The sequence below is a fragment of the Patella vulgata genome, chromosome 5, assembly GCF_932274485.2.
Source record: "Patella vulgata chromosome 5, xgPatVulg1.2, whole genome shotgun sequence".
Taxonomy (NCBI): domain Eukaryota; kingdom Metazoa; phylum Mollusca; class Gastropoda; family Patellidae; genus Patella; species Patella vulgata.
The window spans coordinates 24,605,881-24,628,806 of record NC_065883.2 but is presented as its reverse complement, the minus strand read 5'-3'; the positions used below and the strand labels follow the sequence as shown (position 1 = coordinate 24,628,806).

Sequence of the window (22,926 nt, the reverse complement as noted above, 5' to 3'; positions counted from 1 at the left end):
GTCTTCGGTCTCAAACATGTATCCAGCACAATGCCAGGACGAAACAGCTAGAATTATATCTTTCGGAATGAATAATATGTTAAAAACATCATACTACAACAACGTATATTTTATATAAAAGTTTAATAAACATTTCATGTATTTGAATACTTAAAGTTATATTAAATTTACATAATTAATAGATTATATAAAACATTTACATCCATTCTCCTTTATTTACATACTTCCAAGGTTGCTTTTTTTCAGAAACGGTTTGCAATCCTTGTTTACTAGTACATATATTTCTTCATAAATGACTAAATTATTCTAGCAATTTTCACATATAATACAATATAAAATCAAACTATAACCTGATTTCCGTATATATTTCATTTTTGTTGTCCGTCTATAGCACTATATATATATAAATGAAGCAAGGTAATAAAAGTTATGTATTCAATCAAAGTCCCGTTACAAATATTCAGACCAAAAGAATAATCTGTCCAGAATTTCATTATTACAATATGATATTTCAGTTTAAAAAAACCCACAATCTTTGAGATCGTGGATTTGTTTGAGCTATATACAATGTATGCGAAAACAACTTGTAGTTGGGCTTTTCAGACAATTTCATAAATTCCAGAGTAAATTTGAATATTTGTATGTTTTAAAAGCTCCGGGTGTTAATTGAATCTGGTTAATATGATCTGTCCAAGGTTATATTTAAACAAAAAAAGAAGTTGTGGACTGACTCATTATTTTCTGGATTTTGTAAAATGGACAATATATATCATATCAAAACAAACAAAAATAAAGAAAAGAAAAGCAAGAAATTCGAGAAATATACTGTTAATCATTATTTCAAAGGGCATAAAAATTATCCAATTCATAATTAAAGCCACAGATCTTTATTGTCGTTTTCCGGATAAAATCTGATTTTCGCAATTTAAATTGACAGGTAATTAACATCGAACAACTAACGAAGACAACAAATCCAAAATATCATCGGTAGACTTGGATACATTTGGATTATTTCTAATACCTATTATCTAACGTTGGCTTGTATCATCCCAAGAGGATGTCGAACTGTGGAAATACTTGACGGAATTTGACCATTTTCGTATACTGTTATTCCTTTTAGAGATTTACCTTTAACAATATTGATAGCACCCACATTATTCATTGGTTAGAAGATTGGCCCAAAACAATCAAAATAACGGTAGATGCAATTTTAGGGCGAGAGTGCATGGGGCCAATTTCAAGCCTCTTTTGTGCGGGGTTTGTCTTATGGGTTTTGTTTATTTGTGGTGTGGTCCTCTCCGTCTTAATATTAGGTATCTAAGAAGAAGAATGCATAATCTAACAATGATGAAGCATTCGGGATATAATACATTTAAATTTCATCAACATAAGATAGCATTATAAAAACATAAAAAACATTATGAAAACATAAATGTTTTTAAAATCTTATGTAGATAATATTAATATTACTTATATGTCATGTTAATTGCCTCTAGGTATATATTAATGAAATATTTATGCATATAATATATACAATTGTATGCCTAAAATAAACAATGTAGTTTTGATTGACAGACTATATGGATACACTGCGTATTTGCTAAATGTATATGGTTGTAATTTTCAGTTTAAACTTATTTTAATTAAATACATCATTTTCTCAGATATGAATTTCAATAATGAAAACAATCAAAAGATTGTTTAAACACAGTTATGTAAGTACTGACAATATGAGATAACTAATGCATGTTTATTACACCATATATATCACAAGTATATCACGAATATTATATACCGCATCACAATTAAATCTCTTATATTACATTTAACTTCATCTCTAACTTTTTATCCTGTAATAGAACAAAAAATAACAAGATATTACTTGACGGCCCTTGTTACTGGCAAACGTGAATTAAGCTGTTCACCAGAGATGATCAACCACCAAGTCTGACTTTCTGCTTTTATAGGATCTAAATCGCTAATATTTGGGACCTAGAAATTGACACAAGTGGGTCGCAAGGCATATAATAATGTAATGTGAATGTATAAACTGATTTTCATTCAATCATTTCCGTTTTTACCCTAATTTCAAATCAGTTATGTTCGACGAAACACACCAGAAGTCTCAATGACTTCTGGAATATGTCTAGCCTCGTTCCTCGAGTCCCTTGTTACAAATGGGACTGAACGCGTTATGGTACAGGATTCGTGCACCAATGGTAAAATGTTTATTTTATTTTAAATATTGGATATCAGAGGCCCATCTTTTCCCGGTAAGATCACAACATCAATGTTGATTTCAATTGACAAATAATTCGTGTTTTCAATGTAGAAGACTTAGGGTGAGATTGGGTTAGAGACTTAGCTACTTTAAATGACTGTAAAGAACCAACGTAAAGTTCACTATTAACTATAGAACGTAGCAACGGATGATATATATGACAACTAAAGTACATACCTTTAACTCTTAGTTGATTTTCAAATATTCCTATCAATAACATGATAGCCACTCCTATTAATATTCCCACATTGGTCATTGCAAATATTCCAATCGACGGAGGATGTGCTAGCTGTGGTAACTACAAATTAAATATATTTATTTCATTTAGATGTGAAATAATAATAACTCCAGATTCTCTGCGAAGTACTGCAGGAAGAGTACAGTAAGGTACTATTACAGGATTTCAATAGATTTAATCGAAATAACTCTTCCATGTTCATCAAGAGAGTAATATACCATTATAAGAAATACATGTATATAATATACATATATAACAATTATAAAAGAAATGAAAAGTCACAGGTGATTATTTTGTTCTTAGGTTTTTATTTACAATCATTCATTGTTTCTTTCCACCCCTTCCAAATGTACCGAGGTTCAATATGCTATGTCAAACCGACTGTATTTCGTTTAAAGATGAATTAAGTAGAGTTAAATCTGCCTGTTGCAGGTCTTTAATTTGGATTCAAATGTTTTATAAGCTATTATATGTTTACATGACACACCTATAATCAACTCTCTAGAGCATCCAATGGTCGAGATTTAAATGGATTAGAATACCCGAGTGATTTAAAAATTTAACGATAAAATAGATAATCGAGACATAGCATCGGTTGTCAAGTACCGTTGCTACGATAATAAACATCCTGAAACACTGATAATTTCGGTCAGAATTAAGTATTTTTAATATTGTATGTGCAGTTTTCATTATCTACTTTTAAAACTTTTATCTCGCGGATTGTCAGCTCTTTATCCAAGACTTACATAATGACTTTTTAATGGCGTACGTGTATAAACAATTTAAGGAGAACTATAATAAATAACTTACAATATCTACTAGAGCTATGTACAAAAACATGCCAGCTGTAATAGCAAATATCCATTGTCTAGCTATGTCATCTTCGGCTACCGATAAACCAACATATAGACCGATAAAAGCCGTCAGCGACGACAGCACATTCCAGAAAATGGCATTTTTAAATTTCATGCCAGTTTTTAATAATACAGCAAAATCACCTGTAATAGATAGTAAAATAAATATTATAAAATGATTTTAGTGAATTGCATTTGTTTTTGAAGGTTGTAAATCAACAAGCAGTCATGGGATAGGAGGGGTCTGTTTTAGGCGTTTTACAACTTTTGTTGACCAATTTAAAATATACTACATGTATTCCGGAATAAAGGTTACACAATATATCGTGAGATTATTTACAATCGATTAAAAACATTTCTGGTTCAAATTTATCTAATTCGATCAATTCTAAGAATACATGTGCTATCCTTCTCATTTATATAGCACCAAGTCCACATATAATCGTACTCATAGTGCTACAAAAAAAACCAAATCACTCTTGCAAAACATTTCTCGAAAAAGTAAGTTTTCAATCTGGATTTACAGAAGTCCAATGGCAGGCTGGATCTAACATTTCCAGGTAGCGAATTTCACAAATGGATGAGCTCCAAAAGAGCTGGGTTTATATTTTGGGACAACAAGGTTATTTTTATAGTACTTGATCCTTAGATTTTTCGATGGCATGTAAGGTACCACAAGTTCTCCCAGATAAGATGCGACTACACAGTACACGCATGGAAGACACATCAATTTGAAGTCAGTGACTTACGTACATGGGTATTACTGTCTCTCTACTCAAAGGTGCTCGCGTTACGATCACAGCTGCTTTGTTTTGTATATCGATGTTCTATTTATTGAGGACATACAAACGGGGACATGCTTACGGGACTAATTACATTAGTCTTAAGAGAACATCATAGAATTTGGTGGAGATTTCAACACGGCATAGTGTTCCAGGCTCTGCTAGCTAAACTACTCAAAACAACAATTGCCCTTCTCGTTGACAGATTTTTTAAGTAAATATATTTTGTAGCAGCTATGGTTTCCATAAACAGGTTTGGGTATAAAGGGAAGTTTGAACTTCTATATTTGTACTGTTAATACATATACCCCCCCCCCCCCCACGATCCATAGTAGAACTCGAATCGCTTCCATTTAAAAATGTAACACATAAAGACGATCTTGCCTTATTAGAAGAGCACCCAATGGCTTTGCTGTTTTTGTATACAACCCTTCTCCGCAATACACACACGCAGGAGAATTTTTTTTTGGTATACAAACAGACCGTATTTTTATTTATACACCTAATCACGCCCTCCCCAACACACAAAGTGGAGAGTTTTATTTTGTAGAACGTATTTGTTTACACCCCTCTCCACAACACACACCCATTTGGCTGTGTTGGTTTTGTATACACCCCCTCTCCAAAACACACACACACACATAGGAGGATTTTGATTTGTAGATAAACAGAAGTACTTGTATATCTATACCCGTCCTCCCTCAGCACACAAAGAGGAGAGTTTTATTTTGTAGAACGTGTTTATATACTCATTATTACCGGTTTACCTACCTAATTCATGTGGTAATTCATGACAAAATACAGCTAAACTAACACTGACACCTTCTGTTACACCTTGTGTAAATCCAGCAGCTATTGCAAGACCATCAGCAAAATTATGAATAGCATCCCCAATAATAATCATCAGAGCTAGATGATGTAATTCTAAAAAAAAATAGATTAATAAACTTTTGTCTTTTTCATGCAAATTTTGACTGGAAAATCGTAGGGAACAGCAATGGGGTTGTCATTATTTCTAATATGCATCTGATTCGATAGTATTTTGTCTCATTCTCTGGAGAAAAACTCAACATTCTAAGGTTTTAACCATGAAACAAATCAGTAAAATTCTTTGAAAAATCACCATTCAAAAGTAAAAGAATATGAAATGTCATTGATATATATGCTTCTCATTAAAACTGATTAATTGTAGATCAGCACAGGTCAAAGGGTGAATGTATATTACAGTAAACTGTTATATCAGAAGAGTCTATCAATCATATTCTAATCACCATACGTGATAGAATGACCACAAGGACCAATACAGTGTGTCTAAATTGAATCATTTTACTGAGAAAGCTGTGTAGCATATTATAATCCACTCGGCTGGTGAATATGTTATTAATAGAATGCCCTAACATTTATATTAAATTATAAGAAACTGATATATAATATTTTAACTTTCAAGCTGATGTACTGTGAAACCAATAAATCATCTTAAATGACGTGTCAATTCAACTTACTTTTCTCAGGTTCACTTGTGCCTGCAATCTGTAAATAATAATGTGTAATAAATATCATTATAATATTATTAAATTTCGCGCTATTCACGTTCTGTTTTTGTAACGAAATATAGTATGGGGTTTAAGTCCTTCTTATATCTTCTTTTGTATTTGCAAAGTGGACATCACAAACATTTTGTTGATCTTTTCTATTATTTTTTTATGAATAAAACATATGCCATTTCTTGTATATCACGACATGTTTTCAATAATTCATATGCTATGTCTCGTACACTGAATATTCTCTGTGCTATATATTGCATATTACGTTCTGTTTTGAGGAAGTCATACGCGATGCCTCGTTTATAACGACCTGTTTTGAATAATTAATATGCTATGTCTTGTATATTACAACCTTTTTTGAATAATTCACATGCTTGTCTAGTGTATATTTCAATCATGCTAATTTGTGTTACGACCTTTTTTGAAAAGTCCATCATAGGCTATGTTAAGAGCTGTTTCCGACTCTTCCATATGGTGTCTTTAAATGTGAACATTATATAATAAAATATTTAACTGTTTATCTCAAAGAATAATCATACCCAAATTCCTTTTAAAAAAAATACAATACAAACAAAATAGTCTAGAAACTTTATTAAACTTACAGCGTGTATGTCTTTGTCTTGTAATTCCATACCAACAGGCTTAAAATAGAAAAGTTTGATTTTACAATTCTGAGAAAGAGGAATTAATAAATCAAGATGTTAAATAAAATATGCAACAATCTTTTAAGGAAAATCTTGTTAACATCCAATGTATTTGTGAACTACATACAAATCAACCCATTAATTTCAGACAATCTATAAGTTTCGATAATTTTGACATTTCGAATCAATAACCTTCCATTTCGATACCCCTATCCCCTATTTTTATGGCCAATGGGTAGTTTATTATGCTTGAAAACGGAGACAACCCTCAACGAAACGTCGCTTTAATTAAAATAGTAACTGTTTTTGTGTTTATTACGTGTGTCAATAGCTAAATGCCACTCAAAGAAGATGAGTGGAATATATAAAAGTGTATACTATAATTTTATCCTGTGAGTGTCGGTTGTCTTATTTATCTTTACGTCAACCTATAGTCCAGATGCTGTTTTTTTTGCGCAGGATTAAAACAATTTTTTTATAGCTCCATGCGTGTTACTGTACAGTTATAATACATCTAAAATATGATAATGGTAAATATGTTTATCGAAAAAAGTACTCTACCTTTTGTGGATAGCTGCCGTTAAACGTGTGTTTGTGTAACGCATGCTGTAATTAGAAATCAAAATTTTAGTGAGTCATCCAGTATAGTTTTCTGTTGTAGCACTAGCACTATTTAGTTTAGATACTTCCATAGAATTCTTACTTTTTCGTATTCATAAGAATGCCACAAAATTTAAACCGTTAAAGACTATGCGGTAATATCTAGAGATATTTCCGAAATATTGTAGAGGTATTCCTTTGGTTGGGTCAAAACTGATTACAACTAAATCCTGATTGTCCTTTGTCATGGGAAAATGAATAATTAGGCATGGTAAGTGTTGCCATTGCCTCAACACCACAATCCCTTGACATCTCATTGAATAGAAGAATACTTCTCCTGCACATCAGTCAAAATACAAGTTCTAATTCTGCAAAATCCGACAACCGAAATCACAGGAAAGGAAACTGGTACTGAACCGCAGCTTATGGCTGAAGAGATCTTAAAACAAATTGCACTCGAATGATAGAACAAAAACAAAGCTTATATCAGGAATATTTAAAATATTTTAAGATTTTGACTTACCGAATGCCCAGGTGCCAACATAGTGAATACAGACTCCAACAGATAAAATAAATATATACCTAAATTGAAAAAAAATATATAAATGCCTATTATTGATAAAAAAATATATAAATTTGTAAATAAGACTATCTTCATCATGTGAAGGACCACCAAATTGAAGATAAAAAATAATGTATATATCCTATTGATTTCAGCGTAGCCTTAATGGAAAAAGTATAATATTCCTCTCACTTAATGTCTAAGCACAAATCAATGATTATCATATTGTTTACTTACATATAAACCATTAAATAAATAACTACGATTTACAGAAATGTTTCACAAGAGGTACTATCAAATTTCTGTATTCTTACATTTGTCTAAAAAGGTTTTTTTTTTTAATCCAAAGAAACTTACCTCCTATCATTGCAAAACCATACCAAACAAAGGGCTCAACAACAATTTCATCAGAACCGTGATCATGGTCATGGTCGTCGTGCTTATGGATTCCAAACGCCTGTAAAGTTTTGTTAAATGCATGTATATAACAGCATAGTTCCACAGAAATACATTAATCAATTTCACCGACCAAATTTACGCACCTAATATCACTATAATAAAATTTAATGAGATAGCATAGTAAATCTAATGTACACATCATATTTGTATTGGCATGTACCGTGCTTGGATTCACAAGTACTAAATAATTTCTTAATTGTAAAATCTTAAAATGGATATCCAGTACAAGCTATTAATATTCTGTCCATTTGAAATTTGCATCCAAGGTATATTTGCGCAGTTGCCATTTTAATATTCTGGTATGTTTTACAAACTACAGATATTTATTATTAACAATTTCCAAATTGTTTTGGTATTTTTTTTGTATTAGCAATTGTTTAGCTTCGTTTGGTATTATAAATACACTGGAGTATAGATTCCAACAGACGTAATCCAGTTAATAAACAAAAACAGGTCCACCGTCTTTAGAACTTACCTCTGGTATAAGATGTAGAATGGCATCACTGGCTAATGTTCCTACAGCTAACCCCATAAAGGTCGCCATAAAATATGCATAACACCTATCTTTAGTGCATGGAAACAAAATTGCTCCAAAAACAGAACATAGAGTGATTATAACATTAGCCGCTGTTCCGTATCCATATCCTGAAATAAACGAATAATAAAATTGTTTAAATTAGGGGATAAGCACCCCTCCCTCCGTTTGGCTGTTCTTGTTCATTTGTGAGGTCTCTGTGAATATGGCATGTCAGATAATGAAAGAACGATTATAACAACCAGCATTAAAATAAAATTTACAATATTATTATATATACTACACTCATTAATTATTTATTTTTAGTTTTAAATGTGTGTTTCAGTATGCCAATGGTTAAATTTCATTGTGGAAGTTTCATTTTGAAACTTAGAAGTTTTAGCCTCTGTAAATGCATTCTACTGCCACTGTAATTTTCATTCAAAAGCCAGCTCTCCCGAGAAATTTAGGGAACCATTTTGCTCATTCGGCACCACTATTCGAAAAGACAGATGACTGATGACCTATTTGAACAGGTTCCAGTTAATTGAAATTTTACCCTCCGCCGACCATACGTCGCATAGGCCTACTGCTGCTTAATAAAATGAGTATGGCATAACTACTGGCGGATTGTAATTACATGTAGGTAGCCATCACTGCATTTCTTATTCCTTGTGCTATTACAACTTACTACATTAACGTTACTACTTACGTTCCGCTGCAGTTGGCATATGGTTTTGATTTTCGACAACACCTTTACATGAGCCAGATATTTGTTGATAAATCAGAGCTGGGCAGAGTTGGGTGAAAGCATCTTTAGATACTGGTGCTGGTGATTCAAATATTGTAAGCAATTGCTTAGCACTGTAACAGGTCTTCGGCTATAAAAATAAAATACATGACATGACCATGAACGTTGTTCTCTAAACAAATATAAACAGAAATAAGGTGCAACGTCAACTCGACGCAAATTAAGTCATTTCGTGACAAACACATAGTACAATCATATTGACACACTTATCAACTGGTGGTGTGTATTGTATAGACAATGTATATAGTATGTGTAGTGCCCGTGACGTCACCAGCCAATCAACCGGATTAAGGTTGTAATTGAAAATTTGAAAACCGTTTTTGGCTTTCGGATACTTAAACCTCAATAGCTGAATTAATTTGAATCAGATTGGTTTGAACTTGCCGTAAAATGGATATAGTAACCATTGGTTATAAGTACATTCAATTAAGATTTTTAATCTTATGTGGTCTTTAATAATTTGATTGCGCGTAGAGGTCTTTAGAAGAGGGACGAAACCTGGAGAAAACTCACGAGGTTAGGCAGGCGATGTCCCTCAAGTGTGGATTAGAAACCACCCCACTCCACTCAATGAAATACCTTATGATCTAAATCGCACAAGTTAGACCATTCGAACGGCCAAACAGCCTTCCGTTTGTCAGTCTTATTAAGTAAGAAGCCGCCTTGGCTCGCTAAATTATAGCTCTCCCGTTCGCTGCCGGTGTTGACCGAGACAGTTCATTTGGACTCCCGGTGTGGTTTTCCGTTGTCAGTGGTACAGGACGGAGAACCTGGCAAGGACAGTGTCTATTTATTTGACATTTGGAATTTGAAATAAAAGTAGGCCGTAGCTTCGCCGTCCGGACAAAATATCCCTCATAGCACACTGTATGGCGTACGCCCGTCTTCATCGATCCAGTCGGAACAGAAAAGTAAGACGTTAAACCTCATTTCCTTTCATTTCTAATTAAGTTTCATTCAACAATTACCGTAGAATGGTCGGATTCATGGCCATGATCATGGCCATCGTGCGATGCCCGTTTCGATCTTGATAAACTGTCAGGGGCAACGCTTCTTCGTTTTCTCGCGGCATGTATATGATCGTGCCCGTGCCCGCCTTCCTCTTCCTCGTGGTGTTCAGTTGGTGCAATTTGTAACTTTGTAAGCAGTTCATTAAATTCTGAAAAAAGAAATAGTGGCAAAAGATAGAATTAGGCATGCAAAGACAGGTTTTTTTTAGTTTAGAATTTAATTCCAACAGCCATACAATCAGGTTCCCTTACAAAATTATGCTAATTTCCAACGTGTTTTAATATTTACTAATGTATGTCATTGAGTCAACTGGCGTGGTTTCGATTCGCCGGTTGTACGTGACAAGGAGTAGAGTCGCCTGTCCAACCTCGTTGGTTTTCTCCGGGTCCTCCGGTTTCCTCTCACTGCTAAAGACCCCTACACGCAAGCGAATTATTGAAATAAAATTGAACCATATGTTAGTTCCAAAATGACCCAGTTTGTGTCGAGTGGACGTTAAACCTCATCTCTCTCTCTCTCTCTCTCTCCCTCTCTAATATTTACTCGCACATCGTCCGGAACCATTTATATTTTTCAAAGCAATGCATGTCCAAGGGAAAGGTCTATATAATATATCATATCTTAAAATGTCACAGAGCAGTCAGACTGACTAAATGTTCAGCGCTATAGAAAAGGATTATTATTATCATTTGGGTAATTGCCGATTTCATAATGTATTGTATATGAACATTTTGAAATTTTAGTTCAACGGATAGAGCAAATGGTGAGACATTACAGATTACGTGTTCAATAACCAAAAATGGAACTAAATGAGTAAACAAAGCATATATCTTGTCCTATCATTAATTACAATAGCTCACCAGATCAGTCATAGTTATTCCATTTTACTTATAATGACGAAGTTTAGGGAAATCAATCGTTTTTGGTTTTTTTGCTCCTTATTTCTAAATAATTTTCGATTCCAGACCTAAGCAGTTGGCGGGAGAGGTGGGGGTGTCAGGGGTGTACATTGCTGTATTGGGGTTATGTGTAATTTTGCTACATTCACTACTGCTATATCAAATTTCTCTAATATTTCTAATACTTCTTTTATTTTATTTCTTACCCTTTTCAACGATAGTGTCGTTGACAGCATGAAACTCTTCAAATAGTTCATCTATAAAGTATGTCTTAACTGGCAATAGACGACAGGTATGTTTAATCGGAGATTCTGAAAAAAAAAAATTAAAATATTGAAAATCTTGTAAACGGTTAATAAAATCGGGATTTCAATACACTACACATTCACTACTGTTTAAAGTTAAAATACACTTCGATTCATTACATTTAACTACGGTTTAAACCCACATCACACTTCATTACATTTCACTACTGTTGAAACCCACAACGCATTTCATCACATTTCACTACCGTTTAAACCCACACTTCCTTACATTTTACTGCAGTTTAAATGCCAGTGTACTCATTATCCTACTATTGTTTAATCTCAGAAGTATGCTCACAAAGTACTTTAAAATGTAAATAAATCTCATTTAATGAGAATTAAGAATGGCCACTTTCGCGCTCTTTATATCCGAAAGGTTGATTTTAAAGAAAGCTATTCCATTGGATTATGAACTTACGGATAAACAAGTGGTAAACCATCAAAGTTGCCACATCACCAAAATGCTCTCTTTCGATTATATCTGTCTCATTGCTCAAATGGTGCAATATGATGTCAGCTGACAAACACTGCAATAATATAAAAATTAATATCAACAAAGCCAACCACCGTGTTGTATTAGAAGGGTATTTCTCATTCGGTCACAGAACACAAAGACATACATACCAAACCTTGAGCACTACTAATCAAAACAAAAGTTAGCCCATCAATGAAAACATGTTATATGAGATCAAACCAAGCAAATAAACACTCTTCACAGCTTCATTTGACAAATCTACACTCATTTATAAACATGTTTTATTTTCTATATAACCATGTCTTATTTTCTAACTATTTTTCTGATTGAATAAACGTTATGATTATGCTTAGTAGTGGTTGTCACCCACACTTGTTTATAGATATAATCATTTATGGCGCAAGTTAATATCGTTTTTAGTTGATGGGTTTTAAAGCGTGTGTTGGCCATTGTATGACTATTGTACAATTTTTGCTTTTTAAATTAATAATAGCATTGTATTATATGTTTAACTAATTATTGTGTCAATATACATGTATTGTTAAGAAGTCATATCACACGTACTCAAATGAATGAGTGAATTGTTGACACATAAAAGATTTATAAAACCAAAACATAATTGGGGAAATAACTGATGTAAAGTTTATGGAGTCAAGGATAATAATTTATTGAGTAAAATCCATGTGATTGGAAATTTACTAATTGCATCATACACTGTAACCATCCAATCATATCAGTAATGCGCAGATCTGAGCGTGATATACTTAAGGCCAATGTCAATGTGGGTCCTATAAAATAGACTCTGACAGGCCTTTAAGATCAGATATCATTGGGTTCCGAACAGATACCATGCAAGTTCCGTAGATAGCGTGACCCGTAGAGTGAAAATTTTCTCTGCAGAAAGTTGAGCTCGACACGGCGAACGTGCACGCTTCAGAGGCTTGTCTCGAAGTGATTTCTGTTTAACCACGCAGTTTATGAGACTATAAAAAGCCATCGCGCGTGAAATTCTCTACACATCTATCAACTATTACAGCCGTAAAAAATCTAATACTGACGATTCTGAATAGCAGTAAAATTTAGCTTTTTGGTCATTGCAGCAGCTTTAGAAATTACGTTCTGACATGGAGAGCGGGGTAATGTCAGACCGGTCGCCACATCTTACATACGACCCATCCATCTTTTCTTACTACATATTTCTGTAGCCTTGTGATCGTCTAGAATTTGTCTCTATCTGTCTTTGCTTCTGCTTCACGTTGTGTATTTACTTCTTACTGTTTTCTTAAGACGTTTGTCTTCTCAGTAGTTATAACAATGCAACAGTTCGTTTTTACATTTTATATATCAGCTGGATAAATGGATAAGCATAATATAGATTACAATAATAAAGTCATTCTCTCAAACCTCATTCAGCCAGACTCGATTTGGGCGAGTCTGCTGAATACAAACTTCTACATCTTTTCCCTTCTAGAACCAAGCTGCTGTCTAGGATCTCAGATGGAACCTCTCTGGAATCTAATGGGAGTCTGACTTAAAAGTTTACTATGATATCATGCACAATCAAGTGTGATTATGGCCCTGAACCTGTGCAATTAACGATATGATTGGTTAAATTAAGCCAAATGATGCAATGGTAAATTTCCATGCACGTGATATCTCGTGGTATTTTACAGACACATGTTTTGACTATATAACTCTTTTTATGTGTCAACTGTCACTTACTCGCTAAATTGATTTTAGTACAATTCTACATATATGTGAATTTAATAACTTGCCACCAAAGATATTAATTAATGAAATATACTGCCACCATTAATTTCAAGAGCAAAAATTCTAGCAATATTATTACATTTGACCGTTTATTTAGTGACGACTATAAATGTGCGAAACCGATTTAAGGCATGGCAAATATATAAATATTGTGATGTAATTGTCGAGATATTTGGAGATATTTATTTATGGTGGGTCACCCTACCATAGAGATGACCATCTGAGTTCCTAGAGACTGCCACTGAGTTCTCAGAGAGCGTAGACATCGCCTTGGTTCTTTAGATGACCATATGATCTAGCGGTTTCCTGAGTCTAGCTATGCTGTTTAGACTTCTATAGGGGTTGGGGTTGAGAAAAAAGATGTTAATTTTAAGTATGCAAATGTATTCTATTATGTATTGTAACCATATGTTTCCAGCTTGGCATAAAATATAGAACCGAACTGTTGCATTGTTATTCCTGGTAAGACAAACGTCTTAACTACTGCGATAGTGAGAAGAATATACACAACGTGAGTCCCATGCCAAAAGAAGAGAATTACAAATGCTAGGCCATCACAATCCTATTAAAATATGTGGCAGATAAGAGTATGAGTCACAAGCTGGATGTGAGGATTTTTTCTTGCTTTGTACTTTCCACATCTAGCCAACAATTGACAGCACCCATAGTGCTACACCAATTATAATATGACACCGAACAGGTCGTTCAGGCGAGCTATATTTGTGTTGGAAAACAAGACATGCGATATAATTAGATTGGAGAAATATAACTTTTGACACCCTTTATATCGACATTTAGCAATTATGTACATGTCAATATAACTTCAGTAGAAGCTTATTATTAGTCATGTTTATGGGTCATGGATCAAAAAATGGGGTGATAAATTAATAGAAATTCAAATCACCAAGATAATATCTGGTGCCAAAGAACTTACTTTGTCATCAAAGATATGAACTTCATCGTGATGTTCTTCTTCGTGGTCATCATCTTCATGAGTATGTGGTTCCCAACTTTTGTTCAAAAGTTCAAGGGCTTGGTCTAGATGGTATTCGTTAGTAACGTTGCCTACACCCGGTGCTATAATAGATAGAACAAAACCGTCTTGGTAGGTTTCTAACGTGGAGATGGAGGCATTGATTGTCTGTTTGCAGAAATCGTTAAGGTTTTTCAGATGGTATAATAATACTATAGCAACATCTTCGAACTGTTCCTCGTTGATTCCAAGACTCTGAGATCCACCTACCACTTGGATTAAACTGGATGGTAAGATACACTGAAAACATAAATAAATACAACATTAAAGTTTAAAATTGGTTTTCAAAAAGAAGCATATATAAACGTCTTCATAATGCAGTGAGTTGTAAAATATGATGACTATCATGCACACTATTGTGTACCAGTTTCGTCATTTTAGCTTAAATTCACATTAATATTGTCGGCAGAATTATGTGTTTATTCCTATAGCCTATTTAATTGCTGTACACTTGTCTCCAGTACATTGACATATCACAAGATACTCTATAAATTTATGTCCTTCTTTTTAGACCAATGTTTTCTGTCCTTTAATCTATAGCAAACGATTATTCATTACCTAATTCATAAGTAAATTTATTCGTCAATTATAAAGAAGCATGCACAGAAAATATTAAATGATGACGATGCCTTGATATAGATATTAAAATCTTGATGTATTAGATGGGGAATATGCTTGTGAAGCTGCTCCGTATGTCAGCCATTTATAAAATGCGATTAATTGATAAAACTTTCATTTTATAACATGGAATAATAATTTAATGAAACATAACCAGATCCCAGACACAATAACCCTAATGTATAGATCGTTTAAAGGCTCAATACCACTCTTGTTGTAACTGAATAATATGTTCAAATCTTTATTCTGGTCAACAAATTGTACTATTTTACAATATCCAAATTAATTGATGATACAAATTTCATCTTAACACACCTAATTTAAAAAATTGGAAATATCCAACTAAATGATTTGAAAAGCCTGACGTAAAGCTTTTAAAATTGACTTGGATTTAAAAATGTTTGAACCCTTTGGACAAGTAAAATAGGATTTAATGGAAAATTTACACAACAGGTAGGACACTAACACATCTAGTACTTAGAATAAGGCTATTTTTTATTTTCTGGAGCTGTCAAGCCAGCAAGAGTGTTATTGTCCCTTTAAAGTTACAATTTCATATTTTCTAAGAAAGTCAAAACATAAATATTTCTATGTCTTTTGCTCAATAGGTTGTCAACTCACTATTATACGATCATAGGTTATCTTTCTCACACTTAAAAATCTTCACACCGGAAATAATAACAATTACCTCCCAATTACCTTCCTTGTTTTCCCATTCCCCACAATGGAATAGCTATCTTCAAACGTTTGAATTTGAAGTTGAAAATGATGTTTTTGCCAATTTCTCAACTGGCAATAGTGAATTATAGGATTAATAGGATTTTTCTTTAACAGGGTAGGTCTGTTTATAGATACCATCTATTTTAGGGCTTTATTTTAATACATTTTAAAAATATAACTTAAAAATATGAAATTGTAACTTTAAAGTATAGATTTATCCAGAGCTTCTAAAACATTCGTAAATTAAGCTACACAACCCACTCTTACCAGGGCGTAATACGCACCACCAAGGCAACGTGGCTTTAAATCGACTGCTAGTAGGGGGATGGGACACTTAGCCGAACATGTAAATTTCAACAGCTGACGGAAGTATGACATAGGCCTACTTGATCATGTCAACGAAAATAAGTAAGAGACTTCGGAGAAAAAGATGGTTTACTTTTAAACAGTCCTGTTCTTATATCATCTTGATTGTGTCAAGTACCATATATCATTCTTCCCTATATTGTCGTCACAGATGTAATGAATCAGTATATTCGTGATGAGACTATGAGTTATTGATAGATTGAGAGAAAACGTTGTTACTTTTAAAATATTTGTGTCCTTTTGTACCTTTATAATTCTAAACAAGTTCATTTCTTTTTTGTTATGACAACTTGTCAACACTAATATTATTTATAATCTGATAACTATGTATCAGTCATAATATTATTATATCTTATCTTACAAATATTTGTCAACCATAATATTATCATTTCTAATATTTATATTTGTCAACCAAGACGTTGTCAACCCTAATATTAGTATTTATAATCTTATATTTGTCAGCCATATCATTACATGCATTTCCAATCTTACGTTTATTTTTCAGTCATAATATTATTATCTCTAATTTTGTAACTATTTGGAGGCATGGAGACTAAGTGGGTAAGACGCTGGCTCGCTACTGGCTCGTTAGCCCGAAGGTAAGGTGTTCGATCCCTGCATTAGTGGTGCAGGGCGGATGGCCTGACAGGACCAGCTATCTAATCATTCCGATGGGACGAAAAATCGAGGTCCCGTGCACGTAAAAGATCGCTTGGCAGTTGGAATTCGATATAATAGTAGGCCGTAGAGCCGCTGCCTGGACAAAAATTCCCTCATAACACACTGTATGGTCTATGCCCGTCTTCATTATACCAGTCGGAGCAAAACAGTACAACGTTATACCTATTTCATTTCATTCATAACTATTTGTCAACCATAGTATAAATCTTTCAATTTTAAAATTAATTGACAACCATAATATTATTCTTATCTTATTCTTGACAGTTATGTTAATTCTAAAAATTTTTTCGGTTTACCTACAATTATTTTATGTTTATTGTATGATTCTTGGAAGACTTAAGAAGAATCGGTGGTATCGTTAAAATATATCCAAAACTTTTCTTCTGTCTTTAGGTAAAAATCTTTTATTAAGTTTTGAATTAAGTTTCGATATTTGTAATAAATAGTAAGCGATTAAAGACAACATCGTCTTATGTATGCAATGAATTCTCCTCTGACTTCCAAGAGAGGTAATTCACGTGGCGTAAACATGACCTGGTTTGATCGAATTTTTATAGCAGGGCATTCCTTCGCAATTACAATGTTTGAGGATTTGAAGCAAAATTATGACAAATTAATTAGTGTGAATATGTTTTTAGTCCATATATAACATTAAATCACCCAGTTTGTATGCGGGAATGTATCTTTAAACACCAAGCACTACAAACAACACTAAGGGTTAAAGGATGGACATTGTCCGCTGAAAAATTATAACGAGCATAAACAAACTTAATTTAAGAATAAGAAAGCCATAACCGCGTATTTAATCACTAATTGGTGCTTTACGGGGAATAAGATGAGTAATTAGCTTGACCACTCGGGTGGTACAACAACACCAACTGTAAATGAAATGAAATGGGGTTGAACGTCCCACTGTTCTGCTCCGACTGATCAATAAAGACGAGCATACGCCATACAATGTGCTATGAGGGCAATTTTGCCCAGACAGCGGCGCTGTACGGCCTACTCTTATATCAGATTATAACTGTCAAGGTATCTTTCATACCATCCGAACGACTAGACAGCTGCCCTTGTCAGGCCCTACGCCCCGCATCATTGACAAAGGGAAACCATGCCGGAAAATCCGGATGTACTTTCTCGGCCAACAGCGGGAGCGAACCCGCGACCTCCAGACTAAGCTTCGGGACATTCCCAAAATCGTCTATGTGTGACTAATACATAGCTATTAGGATTTGACCATTACGTACAGACGAAATCCCGGGATTCGACCCTTTATGACTAATGTGTGTTTACCTAAAGACCATCTATATCCAGAAGGGCATCAATCACCATTAATCAGAAAAGAGTTATAAGTCCTAAACGTCAACCTATGAAACTTTTCCACAAAAACTGAAGCTACAGACGTCTACCTCATATAGCGGAAACGTATAACGGAAAACCCAGCAATAGATTTCCGCTTCTTTATCTTTTTTCATTCATCTTTCATATTTTCCAGGATGTATTGAAGCACATGGGTACAATTAATTGATATATGTCCATTCCTAGTTGTTTCTCTCCATCCGTCTATCAATTTTGTTTTCCGAAATTATTTTAAATTCAACTTTTAGATATTTGATTGAAATTTGGGACACTGTTGTATTATAGCAGAGGCACGGTTGAGGTTCGCGTTCCATTGTCCTTTTTTTGGCTTAAAATCTCTGTTTTCATCAACCCTTCCTTGAAGTGTCAAATTTGACAATGAACCCCTCCCACGTGTATGGCGTTGTTGTGTGTCGCATGTGCAGCTCGGTGGTTCTGTTGGAGCGATAAGTTCTTCATCTGTGAACATACTCTCGAAGCATGTCAAGCGTCCATGAATATTTATCATATCACAACCTGCATAGGTATTTGCATTTCATTATCCCCGACTTTTTTGGAAGAGTATATAATACATAAATGTACATGTAAACAAATCTCATGGGATGACATATGTACTGCTTTGGGCGTTAAAATATCTGTATACAGGTGATAAATTACCTGTAGAGTCGTGTCTAAACACCCTTAGGCATATTGTCGCGATAGGTATGTCTTCAATAATATGATCGCGTCTAGGTCTTTTAGGTGGTACATAGATAATTCCTTAAACGTACAATATTGGCCAGTATATACCGTGTCCATATACTGGCTGTTTCTTATGGCATGATCCGGGTTTAACAAATGAAAACAAAACAAACCAAAAACAGACACGGTTTCACGTTTCTTAGAGATTATATTTCCTGAATATTCCTATCCGGATAGATATTTTAAGAATTCCAATTCCAATTCAATTAAATAGTCCACAGTAATGAATGTTTATGTCAAACTGTGGCGCGTTCAAATGACAGACATAATAAAGCTGTGTGATGTTTACCGTGATTGTCTTTACGAAGTCAAAAAAGGGCCATACTTGTTTTGTTTTGTTTTGTTCTCACGTGCAGTAGGACCAAAACAAATTAAGCTAAGAATCACGATGTTTCAAAAGGTCGCATCAAAATGTCGTTATATATAAATGCCATAAGTCAAGACAATGATGACAAAGCTGACAACTAGATAAACAAATAATCAAAAAAATATACAATTCTGAAGAAGTAAAACAGAAAATTTTATAATACTACTCTTTGACTCCCAACCGACAATATGTAATTCAGAAATAGTATCATTTCTCTTCTGGTTTATAATGGTTCTACTACGAAAATGTGCGTTTGTCTCTTGTGGGACATATACATGACGTTTGTTGTGTTAAACCGTGATTTACTGTCGGTAAACGGGTCGTGATGGACAGGCAACAAAAGACTGGGGTGTATACGGTGATAGAATACAATTCATACACTTTAATTTCATCATGAAATATTTGTAGTCAATTATTACTATTGTACACTATTATCTTAAAGCAGTTGATCGTCATGAGTGGAATTATTAATCCCTGATCGTCATCGGCGGATTTTTGAAATCCATGCAAACTAAAATAAGGTGAAAGTTATGTCTCTTAAAGAAATATCACCTATAGAATGGTTCAATTTCGTTTGGTATTTACAAAGATCTGATAAATGGAAAATTTCGTAAGATTCCACAGGCTCTGGAGTAAAAAATATGGGCAGCGTCAGCTATAAGTTTTGAGTAAAATCTTTTGACGGGCCTCAATTTAATCCGATTGAATCCCAGCCCAGAGATTATCTACCGTTGACATTTTGGTTTGGTTTTCTTTATTAGATGTTAAAACATCAGTCCGAGTATAATCTTTCGCGCATTAAGCCGTGAAAATACATAATCGGGACACAGGACTTTTAACGTGTTCCCTAATTGATATTAAGGGATCCATTTAGTTGACGACAAATTAATTGTATGATTACGACTCTATTTTCTATTGTAATCGTATATCTAAATTGGTCGCCTGTCCAACCTTGTGCGTTTTCTCCGGGTCCTCCGGTTTCCTCCCATTGCTAAAGACCACTACGCGCAAGCAAATTATTGCTATAAAATTAAAACCATATGTTAGTCCCGAAATGACCTAGTTTGTGTCGAGTGGACGTTAAACCCCATTTCTCTCTCTTTATATATATCTAAATTGCATTTTCATACAAGATAATATGACGGTATATGTTCAACGGTTTTACGCTTGATTGCGTCTATATAATACTGGTACTTTTGTATGGGTGATCTTACAATAATATAATTTAAATTTTTGTATTTTTTATGGATTCAAACTGATACAAAAATACATGCGATCGTTCTTTATACATATTTCACACATGCCACTTAAAGGAAATAATATATCGAAATGCCTACTGACGTCATGAAACAGATCGTACAGTGGGTATCCTGACTTAAAACAAGGATGTACATATCTATATAAGTATGTATATATAGAACTGTCAAAATGATTGATGACTTGACTTATTTGACTCAGTTTGATGAGGCAAACGGGTTTCATACGAGAAACAAAGGGGCGTGAACAATTGACAGTGATGAATTAATTATCTGTAGGCCTATCCATTCGGAAACCTTCAGCCATATTATGACTCTTATGTACACGAACTACGTTGCAAATCATGATTGTCGAAAATGATTCGGCAGTCTTAAACTTAATATTACCCCTACCCATTTGGATGTAGTGGAGGCCATCGGAAGTATAAATTTTTTGTTAGTCTTATCAGTTCAATATATTTGTGAAAGACCATCCAGAAATATGACAAATTAATTTATGTAATGCTTATCATAGCATTAAAATACCGCTAGTTCAGTAAGCAAGATTTGACTGAGAATGTTTCTTGGGATTATAAACTCAGTGGAAGAGGACGGAGAGTCAAGGAAACGAAAAGCGTATCGACTTTTGGACAGGGCAAACAGTCGCAGCCCGTGTACACAACTGGTAGCACAGTAAACAGTGCCTATGTAAGGGCAAAACTTGAAATGAAATGAAATGGGGTTTAACATCCCACTGCTCTGCTTCCGGAAAGACGGGAAATTTTGCCCGAACAGCGGCGCTAAGTCCTATATACTCTTATATCGAATTCCAACTGCTAAGGGATCCTTTATGTGCACACCAATGTGTACATGGGACCTCGGTTTTTCGTCCCGCCCGAACGACTAGACAACTGTCCTTTCAGACCCTCCGTCCTACAACACTGACAAGGGGAAACTAAGTCGGAAAAACCCCATGAAGTTTCTCGGACAAAAGTAAGGGCAAAATTTCCCGCATACTGGACTGCATAACAGATTACACCTAAAGTTAATTATACAATTTCTTCCGTTATATTGATGCTTGGAGTTGTCAAGCTGTGATCAGAACGGCCATACACCGTAACGGCCAAAATTCATTTTGATCAAAACGGTTATAATTTGGTCAAACCTCGAACAAAAATAATATGTTGCTAAAAATCAATATTACATAAAATTAATTTTTTATTGATAAAAAAAGGAAACAATTGATTCTTTTTGAACATGGTTTCCACTTATCGTCATCGTAATAGACTGAAAGGCTCATTGCCGACCCAGATATTTGCATGCCGTTTTTCAAAGGAAGGAGGTGAGTATTAATTTAATAAAAAAAAATATATAATAAATGAAATATAAAATACTTACAATAGATTCCTTACAAGTTGTAGGGGTTTTCGTAGAACATGAAAAGCTGTGGAATATGGTGTCCATAATTCCTTTTAATCCCGATGCAGGTAAATAATTTCCCGTTATATTTAACTTTTTCTTCAGTTCATCAAAAACATCAATTCCGCCATGACCGTGGTCGTCATGGCCCGAAGCCGATACACAATGAAGAACAGTGAAAATAACAAAAATTAACGGAACAGTTCGTAGCATCCTCATCATTCACGGTACAATGTTTAACTGAATTACTAATAAGGTATATGTCTAGATAGGAAAGGAAAGTAAGTTTCCCGGTCAACCAAGTTTTGAATAGTGTCGTGTGCAAAATATCACGTACCAGGTCTCACATATTAAAATGGCTGCTCCGGCTTGCAATGTGAAGACTTGTGATCACGTGACATTTTATGGTTGAGCATTCACATTGAATTCAAAGTCAAGAGGACAATAAAACCCCTTCACATACCAAGAAATCGGGTCATTTTGTCGATCGGCCCTAGTAGGCCGAGGCTTGGATAATGATATAATAAGCCTTCTTATTTTGAGCAAAGGATTAACTTTCTTTTATCCAGGTAACTGGATATTCAAATTTTAGTAAACTAGCATTTTTTTCGACACCCAGAAGATCATATTTATGTCCA

At 34.2% G+C, this 22,926-nt stretch overlaps 1 protein-coding gene across 1 annotated transcript; it reads right to left on the bottom strand.

Moving 5' to 3' along the window:
• Nucleotides 1-106: 106 nt before the first annotated feature.
• LOC126821744 (zinc transporter ZIP12) lies at nucleotides 107-22,544 on the bottom strand. Its single transcript, XM_050550232.2, has 16 exons — nucleotides 22,268-22,544; nucleotides 14,684-15,022; nucleotides 11,923-12,031; nucleotides 11,406-11,510; nucleotides 10,258-10,448; nucleotides 9,191-9,359; nucleotides 8,440-8,609; nucleotides 7,863-7,962; nucleotides 7,467-7,525; nucleotides 6,905-6,949; nucleotides 6,302-6,340; nucleotides 5,658-5,685; nucleotides 4,927-5,079; nucleotides 3,330-3,517; nucleotides 2,459-2,579; nucleotides 107-1,850 (listed from the first exon to the last, which is right to left on the bottom strand). The coding sequence occupies exons 1-16, from the start codon at nucleotides 22,508-22,510 to the stop codon at nucleotides 1,846-1,848; spliced, it is 2,064 nt and encodes a 687-aa protein (XP_050406189.1). The 5' UTR covers nucleotides 22,511-22,544; the 3' UTR covers nucleotides 107-1,845.
• Between the last annotated feature and the right edge of the window lie 382 nt (nucleotides 22,545-22,926).